The sequence below is a fragment of the Triticum dicoccoides genome, chromosome 2A, assembly GCF_002162155.2.
Source record: "Triticum dicoccoides isolate Atlit2015 ecotype Zavitan chromosome 2A, WEW_v2.0, whole genome shotgun sequence".
In the NCBI taxonomy this organism is placed as follows: domain Eukaryota; kingdom Viridiplantae; phylum Streptophyta; class Magnoliopsida; order Poales; family Poaceae; genus Triticum; species Triticum dicoccoides.
In genome coordinates this window covers 772,260,143-772,271,936 of record NC_041382.1, presented here as the reverse complement: position 1 = coordinate 772,271,936, position 11,794 = coordinate 772,260,143, and the positions used below count along the sequence as shown (strand labels likewise).

The 11,794-nt window shown below is 45.1% G+C and overlaps 1 protein-coding gene across 1 annotated transcript in view; it reads left to right on the top strand.

The window, feature by feature from the left end:
• The window catches only part of LOC119352443 (lysine histidine transporter 2-like), a 3,887-nt gene extending 471 nt beyond the window's left edge, over positions 1-3,416 (top strand). The window contains exons 2-8 of the mRNA XM_037619075.1: positions 1,263-1,420; positions 1,530-1,916; positions 2,217-2,610; positions 2,725-2,830; positions 2,943-3,034; positions 3,123-3,191; positions 3,301-3,416. Coding sequence (XP_037474972.1) covers positions 1,263-1,420; positions 1,530-1,916; positions 2,217-2,610; positions 2,725-2,830; positions 2,943-3,034; positions 3,123-3,191; positions 3,301-3,399 — 1,305 coding nt within the window. The 3' untranslated portion in view covers positions 3,400-3,416. The remainder of the gene's footprint in view (positions 1-1,262; positions 1,421-1,529; positions 1,917-2,216; positions 2,611-2,724; positions 2,831-2,942; positions 3,035-3,122; positions 3,192-3,300) is intronic.
• Positions 3,417-11,794: the final 8,378 nt, after the last annotated feature.

Here is an 11,794-nt window from a genome sequence, read left to right as displayed (position 1 = left end):
AGAGAGAGAGAGAGAGAGAGAGAGAGAGTTGTCTACAGGTGTGAAACAAGGAGGTTTAGAGGTGGACATTAGGAGCCTCTTTGATTCGCACGATCTCTAAAACACAGAACAGAAAAATAAATACAAGAATGACATGCCATCTCCAGTAGATTATGATTAGTAGTGACGTTTCATTGTGCTCAGGAAAAACAAAAGATTTAGCACATCAGGATGATGATCACATAATCAGTGTGATATGTGATGCTTTGCCTTAATTGAGGAATTTTTATTTTCATTAAACAATAAAATTTGTCGTACTTGCATATTAAGTGTAAATTCCTTGCGGCCCAAGATTGAAATATTTTTTTACAGTGGATAATCGTCCCTCGAATCCAAGATCTACATGTCAATTACTACCATGTACTACTAAAAATCTTTGGGGTATTATAAATATCATTGTGGTTAGGTGAATATATACGCATGCGACGATACCGACTAATTTGACATTTAGTCAATATGACAAGTCAACTTGCGTGAATTTAATGGAATCACTTGTCTTTAGTGGGCCCTTCCACGTGCTTTGTTTTCAAGCATGGCTCAATGATCAAATGTGCAGTTTAGTTAACACACTGTTTTGCTCACCTACTGGTAACATTAGCATTGCTCAATGAGCCTCTCCCTCTTTTCTGTCCTGAGTCCTGACTTGGCCACTAGACAAACACTAATTTGTGTCCTTCCTTCCTTCCTTCCTTCCTCCCTTTCTTTCTTTCTTTGAAAAAGGCCTAAGGTCATATATGAAGTATCACAGGTCCTTACAAACACATCTTAAAAAAATATATTACATTTAAAATCATGGGAGTGTTGAAGTCTTCTTTCTCTTGCATCCATCGGTAGTGCATCGTGAGCATAGCTCAATATCGCATGTTGGCCTCCGTCTTGGCGGAGCTAACTTTTTTTAAACCAAGGAGTTTGTAGAAGCAACGGCTGGGAGGTCGTCATGGATGCGGACCAAGAGATACCGTCAGCCATGATCTGCGAAGCAAATCATAGCTTTGGAGAAGAAAAGACCAACAAGGGCCTGTAAAAACTCCGTAGACCATGAAAGTCGGTCGAATCTGGAAGGATCTACCTAAAACTCAAACCGACCGGATCCCGGGAGACCCGCCGGGGACACAATTCCACACGCCCTCCACCAGTGATAAGCTCTACCATACTTGTATTAATTCATGGAATAAGATATTGGATCCTTTTTTCCAATGGCTAACAACGACGGTGAAAACTAGCAGGATTGGAGGACTGTGGAGGAGAGAAAGATCGACGACTGGCTCCCGGTCACAGCATCGAGGAATGGCAAGTGGTGGTACTCGGCCTTCCACAATGTCACAGCCATGGTCGGCGCCGGCGTGCTCACCCTACCCTATGCCATGTCCGAGCTCGGCTGGTACATACACACTGTTGGAAATGGGATCACCTGCAACTCCATTGGCATCCATATTATGTATTACTATTTTTTACATGTCGTCGGTTTCACTGATGTTTGATGGTTTTAGGGGACCTGGCGTCGCGGTGATGACCCTGTCGTGGATGATGACGCTGTACACGCTGTGGCAAATGGTGGAGATGCACGAGATGGTGCCCGGGAAGCGGTTCGACAGGTACCACGAGCTGGGGCAGTACGCGTTCGGTGAGACGCTAGGGCTGTGGATTGTGGTGCCGCAGCAGCTCGTTGTCGAGATCAGCTTGGACATCGTGTACATGATCACCGGCGGCAAGTCACTCAAGAAGTTCCACGACCTCGTCTGCGACGGCAGGTGCAAGGACATAAAGCTCTCCTACTTCATCATGATCTTTGCGTCCGCCCAGTTCGTCATCTCGCAGCTCCCTAACTTCGACTCCATCGCCACCATCTCCCTAGCCGCCGCCCTCATGTCAATCTGGTACATACCGTGGGAAACTAATTTGTGAAAACCATAATTAATATTCCCTTCATACGGAATTAGTTGACGCTCAAAAGCATGTATCTAGATGTTTTAGATACATCCATTTAAGCATCAACTAATTTGTCAAAACCATAATTAATAATCCCTCCGTACGGAATTAGTGGAGCCTCGAAAGGATGTATCTAGATGTTTTAGATACATGCGTTTGAGCGTCAACTAATCCCGGACGAAGGAAGCAGCTAATTAAGCTAGACGTGGCCACTGACACTGAGATGTATGGACAAACAAACGCTACAGCTACTCGACGATTGCTTGGGGCGCCTCGGTGGACAAGGGGAAAGCGGACGACGTGGACTACAGCCTACGGGCCTCCACTACCTCGGGGATGGTGTTCGACTTTCTGGGAGGCCTGGGACAGATGGCCTTCTCCTTCTCAGGCCACAACGTCGTGCTGGAGATCCAGGCCTCCATCCCGTCGACGGAGGAGACGCCGTCCAAGAAGCCCATGTGGAAGGGCGTCATCGTGGCCTACACCATCGTCTTGCTCTGCTACTTCCCGGTAGCTTTCGTCGGTTATTGGGCCTTCGGCAACAGCATCGACGACAACATCCTCATCACCCTCAACACGCCCAAGTGGCTCATCGCGGCCGCCAACATGATGGTCGTCGTCCATGTCATCGGTAGCTACCAGGTATACGTACGCGTCCTCCCAACCACTCACTCATTAGTTTTTCTTTTCTTTAAATGGCATGTGCACATAATTAAGACTTAACATGGGAGACGTCGACCAATATTCTCATCTCAGGTTTACGCGATGCCGGTGTTTGACATGATGGAAATGGTGCTGGTGAGGAAGATGCGTTTCTCTCCCGGTTGGAAGCTCCGTTTGGTTTCTCGGAGCCTCTTTGTTGGTAATGCCCTGACGCGTTTGTCACAAAGTGAACTCAATTCCTTCCAGCTAATTAAACCCCCCAAAAAAATCGTCCCAAACAAACATGACTAATGGGATGCAAATCTGCGCAGCGTTCACAATGTTCGTAGGCATCACCTTCCCCTTCTTCGGTGGGCTTATCGGATTCTTCGGTGGGCTCGCCTTTGCGCCCACAACTTATTTCGTAAGCAGTCCATCCACCTTCATTCTACTTCCATTAAAGCAAATATGGATTCAGAGCTGATCAGGTTCAAACATCTTGTTCGGACCAGCTTCCCTGCATCATCTGGCTCACGGTCTACAAGCCCAGGGTATTCAGCCTCTCATGGTGCGCCAACTGGGTAAGATAAACTGAATAGTTAGTACATTTTTTTGTCTTGTGTGCCTGCAATAGACATCTCATTTGATCATCCAATTTTATTTCATTTTTTGTGTTTCCATTCTCTTCAGTTCTGCATCGTTGGTGGGGTACTGCTGATGGTGCTTGGGCCCATTGGAGGGCTAAGGCAGATCATCATGGAGGCCAAGACATACCAATTCTACTCGTAGATCACTAGTTGATTGTTGCAAAGCTATTGTATAGACAAGTAGCAGAATTTGATGCAATGCATCAATGTTGGTGTAGACCTACTAGAGGTTTCATTTGTACGTACCTTCTCCTAGTGTTACCTCTTTGGAGCGCCAACCTGGCAACCACCCCTCCAAGGCACTCCTACCATTTCAAATAGACTGAACTTCTACGTTTGTTCAAAGCAAATTTTCTTCTTCTGATTTGACCGAGTATGTACAGAAATATGATAATATCTAAGTTCTTGTGAATTCGAATATAATATAGCGATACCTGATGCCCACAGTATTTGTATGTATGATGTGGATTACTTTATGCCCGGCTGAATATCGGTGGAAAATAAGCTCATTTATAATTGAAATGGTAATAAAACCATTGAAACAATCGCTTGTTACAACTAAGTGAACGTGGTTATGTCACCTGCTTTTTGGTTTGTAATAATATGGTTTGATCGGGTGATGTTTGTTTCTTGGGAGGCTCATATGGATAGGTAGATGCTTTGATTGACCTATATGTTTTTTGTGATTGCTGAATCTTGTTTGTTTAATCGGTTTTGTGAAATAAAAATTGTGAGTGGCGTGCTCTTTAATTCAAAAAGAAAACCACTGAAATAATAATGCAAACACACACCTAATACCTCTTCCAGAGATGATGAACAGAAGCAGGATATCATCCACATTGCCGTGAGGTTTGTTGTGGTTTTCAGTTGATCTCATAAAGGTGTACTCTCCAACGAGCAACCAGAGATGTCAAGGGCATATAATCGGTCAGTGAATAATTGGCGATCTTTCACCACAGCAGGGCACTTTTGGATACGAACAAAATACCGAGAGCAAAAAGATCTGAAAAAAAATCATTGTTGCGCCAAGAATAGAACTATTCCAAATCATTAGTAAGGCACCAGACGGGCCTCGAGAGGGAATATAAGCGGATTTATCAAGCCTGTGAGGAAAAAAGGATCGAATAAAGTTCTGATCACAAGTGCATATGTTTAGTCTCCTGCAAACAAACGACATTACAACTACATGAGTTAATCACATTTTTAACTGCTAAAGTTTTGCCATCTGAGTTTACTCCCCTGATGTTCCAAACCATAATATTCCACTGCTACAAGTGAGATCCCTTGGATATCCAATTCAACACGCTTAGCGCTAAATACTTGAGGAAACACAGGTGCTTAGCCCTGGCAGAGAGCTCTTTAATTCCAAAAGAAAAAGCACTGCATAATATTGCTTTTACACACACCTAATATCACTCCGGGAGATGATGAACAGAAGCAACATTAGACAAATCGAATTCCATCAATATATCTATGTATCTAAATAAATTCAAAATGTGATTTGCAGAACATAATGTCTGTAAGTGTGCAGGGGGGCATTGCCCCCCCCCCCCCACCCTACTTGTACTTCACAATGTTTTATTTATTTAATAATTGTTTATGGTTGAGTACATGTATCTTGTAATCATCATTTGTATCATATAAATCATATATACATGGTGTATTGAGAATTTACGACATCTCCGGGCATGCTAGCATTCTCCGTCGTGGCTGCAACACCGGGCATGCGACAGGCAGGCCATGCTGGCAGCAGCACCGGGCAAGGGGGGCATGCATGCATGACTCCGCACACGAGCTGAGGCTGCTGAGCGAGGACGACGGACCTGGCGGTGGTGAGGGCGAGAGTAGTGGGGGAGGCAGTGTAGAAATGTTGGGTTCAAGTGAACCCAACGCATTTTCTTGCCACCAACATATAGGTTTGTATTTTCTTGACTTGAACCCAATAAAAAGTCTAGAATAACCTCATCAAATAATGTGACGTGGACAGCTAAAGAAAAGGCCTAAAAGCCCAAATCAAACGACACATGCCTAAACTGTGACTTGGTTACTTTGCAGGCATGGCAGTTGCACGGCTCGTCTCTTGTCTGTTGGTTTTTCCAACTCGCATCTCTCGTATGTTTGTGTATAGCTTGGTTGGCAGACACCAGGGGCAAACAGATCGCTGCAGATCCACGGTGACAAGCCGCCAATTGTAGCCTGAAAATTAAGGTAATTAATATTGCCACATCTTCTTCCTCTTGTGCATGTCCAACCTACCATAGTAGCCTAGCGTGATAATGAACTTTTTTGCCCTTGTTTCTTACTTTTTTTCTCAATGGACTCTGATTGATCTAGGCTATGAAAGGTATGATTCAAATAGAAATCGGTCACCGGATTCTAATAATGACGGGGTCACTTCAAGGTCACCCAGTAGATCGTAGGCAAAGTGCATCAAATGTCACCGCAGCTTTTTTTGTGTGTGAAAAAATGTCACCGCAGCTAGTCTCCCGAAGCCTTCTATTAAGAAATAAATTAATCTTGATGAGTTACCATCGGAAGAGAATTTCAGAGTACACAAGAAATGCTAAGAAGTTGTGCGATAAGCCCTTCCCCACCCTTCGACTGAAGTTGTTTGATAAGCCGGGCCGGCAGCTTTGCAGGAGGAGCACTGTACACGAAAATCGGATCCACGCCACTATTATAGACATGGGGGAGGAGCAAGAACAAGGAGGGGAAGTGGAGGCAGCCTGGTCGTTCAGGCCTCCAAAATAAATTGGATTTGCTTCCGAAGCACTGAAAGTCAGATGGAACGGCATGCGCCGAATTGTACCAGCTAATTGTGTCGAGGTGAACAGACAGGGTTGCGTTCTATGATCAGAGATTTATCCCACTAAGTACGAAACCTAATGATTCGTTGAGACAACACTGGCGTGGCATAATGCTGAAATGGACATGTGCATCATTACTTTTTTTTGCGGGTAAAACACTTGTATTACTCAACCACTAGAGGATTACAATCAACAATGTTCAGCTCAATCACATTAGGCAGGCCAGACCCCGACCATGTCATGGTTCTACCTTCTGTGAGCAAAAATAGCTAAACAATTGCTAACCTTGTTCTGTGAATGTCGAACATGAGTAATACTAGTTCTACGGAGTTTTAGGAGTAGCTTAATCTCCTCGACCAAAGAAGAATAAATTGATCTATCAATGTCGCCTGACTGGATCATATGAACAGCTTCTAGGGAATCCATCTCAATCATCATAGGTAAATTACTTCTCATTAGTGCCTGTGAAAGACCCTCCATACATGCACCAAGCTCAGCTTCCAGCGCGTCCCGACAAGAGTAAAGAACTCTGCATGAAGAAAATATAATCGTGCCTTCATTGTCACGCAAAACCATACCAGTACCAGCAGAACCATCCGGAGTGAATGACCCATCTGTATTTTGTTTTATCCACCCAGCAAGAGGCACATTCCAGCAAGGTTGAGCAGTCTTGATGGATATTTCATGTGACCTGAGAATCCCATTCGTGTGCATAACCGACTTCCCCTTGCATGGATCAGCAAAGGGGTCATGCTTAATAGCGATTAGAGCGTCCAGATAACTGCAGAGAAAGCGTTTCGAGACCTCAAGAGGAGGCGGAGCTTTATCATGAACAATTTCGTTGCGAATAAACCAAGCTCTCCACAGTGTCAACAGGAGCATACTACGTTCTGAGCATCCATAGGTTCTAGTGCATTTAGCAGCCACTCCTTCCCAGTATGCAGAACATTCTTAATAGCAGGAAGCCTCCAAACAGTAGACATAGCAGTCCCCCTTGCCCTTGGACATAAACAGAAAGGATGGAAATTATCCTCCGAGCCAGTACCACATACTGGACAAACATCGGACACCTCCAGGCCCCTTCTCTGCTTATTTTGCCAAGTTGGCAAAGAATTTGTTGCAAGACGCCAAGCAAAAAATTTCACAGTGGGGGGAACATCACACGACCAAATGAACTGCCAACAGGATCTGCACCCATCGGGCGCCGAACTTGATGAAGTAGCATTATCACGTGTGGCTTCCTCCAGCGCCAATATATATGCAGTTTTGACCCAAAATAGACCATATTTCCCAGGACCCCAAGCCAATGTATCGTCTTGCAATCTTGGAGAAGCTCTCATTTTTAATATCTCAGCAACATCACACGGCAAAAAGTAAGCTTGCAGCAGCTGTACGTCCAAGAGCCACTGCCATTTAGCAATTCAGAGACAAACCTAATTCTGCACCGCACAGGTAATGTGACAGGTTTATAGGAGGGCAGTCGTGGAACCCAATTATCCCTAACGACACACGCAACCAATGTGAATTACTTCCTCCGTCCCATAATATAAGACGGAAGTACCATGTGTCTGCGTATGATTGGATAACATGATCTTTTCAAATCCCAAGCCAATATCGTCATTTGCTTTTGACTTCTTTATTTATCAAAACGTAGTGGAGCCACTCGTTGCCCGGTGACGCATCGTGCCACCGCTAACGGCTTCATCCTCCCCAAAAATGATGGTCCGACCGACTATTGTAGAAGATGTTCCGAAGGGTGTAGTAGTTGTGTTGGTCGAGTCCCTCAAAAAAAAAGTTGGTCGAGTGAAAGGATGGTCTCGATTTCTTTACGCGGTCTCTGACAAATGGAGCCCACCCTCCGTGTCTCACTTTTTTTTCCTTTCGTTTTTCCTCGGTGACGGGCTGTGGGCCACACGACACGGCTCGCGACGGCTGGCTAGCGGCGGTGGAGGCGGGCTCTGGCCGGAGGCGGAGAGGTAGCGGCTCGCCGGAGGAGATGAACAGTGCTCCTTGCCGTGGCGGCGCCCCCATGTGCGTCGACCACGGCGAGCGCGGGTTCCTTGGCGCCGGGGCTCAGGGCGAGGGGAGGACGGCCGGCCGGGCACAAACATCGAACGCAAGCAAGCCCCGCTTCTTTCATGGTGGTGGGCTGCCGGCCAGCCGATTCGGGCGTCCTCTGGAGAAGACCACGACCACTGATGCAATCAAAGAGATGAGGAATCGGCCCTTCAGTCTCTAGGTTGTTGCTGACACAGGTGAGACAATTGCATGCTTTTCTCCTGCTAAAAAATAAAAAGATTACATGCTTTCCAATATCAGTTTAGTTTTAGTTTCTTAATTGGATATTGATGTGGTGTGTGGTTCCTATTTCGAGCAGCTTAATTGTTCTAGTGTGTCACTTCTGAATACCTTGCATGATTGGCTTCAGTTAACAATTGACACACACATTGTATATACCCACAGATTTGCTTAGAATTTCAGCGATCTAATTTGAATTGGGGAATATTGCTTGGATGAAGCATGTATAGAACCATAGTTTTGCTGTGAGATATATAACTATATTAATAATGCAGGCATTTTTGAGAAGCACAATGCAAATAGTAGTACTTTTTGCCCATCAATAGGTTGTCTGCTATCACTCACCCTAATACAGCAATGCTAGTACTTATCCTTGTACGCACAAGAGCAACAACACTTGATTTTTATTGAAGGAAATGCATGTTTCTGGGTGAACAGATGCTAAGAACAGCACACGACACAACGCAACACAACACTTAACTCGAATCTGACAGCAGCCTGGTCCTGAACGAACACACAACAGTTCAGTCATTGCAGGTGCAGAGATACATAATACTCCCTCTGTAAAGAAATATAAGAGCGTTTAGATCACTAAAGTAGTGACCTAAACACTCTTATATTTGTTTACGGAGGGAGTAACTTACACAGCAGACAAGACAAATCATATATGTAGGAGTGGAACTGGTGGACAATAATCTGCGAAGAATTAAAATATTTTTCCTTGAGCTGCATTTCTGCCCCAAAACAAGAGCAGCATTGAGGCATCCAGAGAGGTCAGTCAAGGAGCAAATGTGGATCACCTCTTGAACGTAAACATTGATTCAGTTTGTTACCAAGATAGGCTTGTTCCTGTTTGCTTCAATAGCTTGTTTCACACTTTGCAAGTCAAAGCTGCCTGTTAGCTTTAGCTCTTGGAGGCTTGGAAGGCGCTCAATCCCGGAAAGAGACTGTTCACCAGTAGAAGACCAAACTAACTTCTTCAGCATAGGAGAGGCATGATTGCTAAAGTTTATACTGGAAATGGCCAAGAACTCATGTCAAGGAACTTGAGACATGGAAATACACCTTATGTGAAGGAGAGTGTACTTTCATCGCATGACAGTTGTTGGAGCCGAAGACAGGATAACCTTGTGAGCCGGCAAAGAATCGCGAAGTCATACTCCGTTGTGAGCCGGCGTCCTGGGGCGGACCATCGGCTGGGCTGATCGGGTTAGGTGGGGAGCGTGGGCAGGTGGCCCAACGCTCTCTACCGGTGCCGTGCTCACCGGTGCCGCACGTTGGGGGTGGGGCTGGAGGCCTCATCTCTAACGGGGCCACTCGGAAGGAGGTCATCGTGTTTGGAGGCATCCCGGATCCTGTTTCTGAGGGGCGGCGGATGAGCGCCCGCCTCCAGAATCAGCCGGATGTTGATGACATGCAGCTGAGGTGCGCCAGGCGGGCGGCCAAGCTTCGTGATATCGAGACCACTACTAGTATGTCGGTCAACACCTCCAACTCCATTTTGTATTTCTCTAATAATGAAATTATTTATAATGCAAATCAGTTAGGAGTTTCGCTAGGTAGTAATGATAGTGAGATCTCTAATTCTGTTAATGATCTCCTGGATCTTGAAGCGGATCGCGCTTTAGATATGATTCATCACTTAGCAGCTATTAAACTTATGAATGATTCCGATATTGATGCATTGGGAGTCAGGGTGCTAGACACTCTTTGTGCAGACATTGCCACATCCCCTCCTGAAACTGAGGAGGATGACGACTCTCTACCTCTTGGGGATAGTGAACCCATCGAGGATCATAGCGTTAGGTCCATGGAATCTGGTTATGGGGACTGGGTGGAGGATCACAAGAAGCCTACGCGCAAGTGTAAGCGCAAAATTTATCCTGCTTCGGCTGGGCGTAGAAGTGCTAGGATTCGTACGACCAAAAAATTTCATGATGAGTTATGAGAGGAGTTTTTTGGAATAGCAGAGGTCTGAGAGACTTGGCTAAAAGAAGATTTCTAGCAGATGCTTCTATTGATCTTAAGTTGGATTTTGTCGCTCTGTCTGAAACAGGCAGGGATAATTTCTCCCCGCAATTCCTAAATACGTTGTCGGGTGGTGTTGAGTTTGATTGGCACTGCTTACCCCGAGAGGAAGATCAGGCGGGATTCTACTTGGGGTTAGATGCGAGGTTCGTAGTGTGATCATGGGAGATTTCGCCGTCAAGTTCCGGGTCAGATCGAAGACCGATGGATTTAATTGGGCATTGGTGGCGGTATATGGGGCCGCACAGTCAGAACTCAAACCAGATTTTTGGCGGATCTGATTCGTATTTGCGGGTCTGAGCAGCTTCCCATCTTAGTTGGAGGTGACTTCAATATTATTAGAAGGAGATACAAAAAGAATAATGATAATTTTGATGGCAGGTGGTCGTTTATGTTTAATACCATTATTGAAAGCTTGGATATGAGAGAAATAGAGCTTTCCCATGAAAATTCACATGGCCTAATACCTTGTCAAACCCTACTTTTGAGAAGCTCGATCGTGTCCTTGCGAGCGTTGACTGGGAACAGAAGTTTCCGCTGGTAACAGTCCAGGTGTTATCGTGCGGAATCTCGGACCACACCCCTTTATTTGTTGACTATGGTGAGGCAACGCATGTGGGGAATAAAAATACTTTCTCTTTCGAATTAGCGTGGTTTGAGAGATAAGGTTTCTTCGACCTAATAGCCAGGGAATGGGCTAAAGAGGTAGGAGGGAGAACTTCTATTGAGAGATGGCAACATAAGATCAGACATTTGAGAAGTTTCTACGTGGGTGGGCCAAGCATCTTAGTGGGACTTATAAGGTTGAAAAGGAAAGACTCATTGCTCTTATTCAGGCCTTAGATGTAAAAGCCGAATCCACAATCCTAGAATCCACGGAACTTCATGCTAAAATTGATGCGGAGATGAGATTGAAAGAACTCCTGCGAGAAGAGGAATTGAAGTGGGCATTGCGGGCTAAGGTTCGCAAAGTTGTCTAAGGGGACGTCAATACTCAATTCTTTCATATGATTGCTAACGGCAACCATAGAAAGAAAAGAATCTTTCAACTTGAAAAAGATGAGGGGACGATCTTAGGGCAAGATAACCTAAAGTCATACATTACCAACTATTATAAGCAGCTTTTTGGGCTGCCGGAGGATAATTTTGTGTCCCTGGATGAGTCGAGGATTGAGGATGTCCCTCAACTTGCTGCAGATGAGAACGATATTTTGACTGCACCGTTCTCGGAGAAAGTGGTGTTTGAAGCTATTTCTCGGATGAAGAATAATAAAGCTTCGGGGCCGGATGGATTTCCAGCGGAGTTTTATAAAAAATGCTGGCATATTATTAAGAGGGATTTGCTTCCGATGTTCCATGATTTATTCTCTGGACAGCTTCAGTTGTTTCATCTGAATTTTGAAA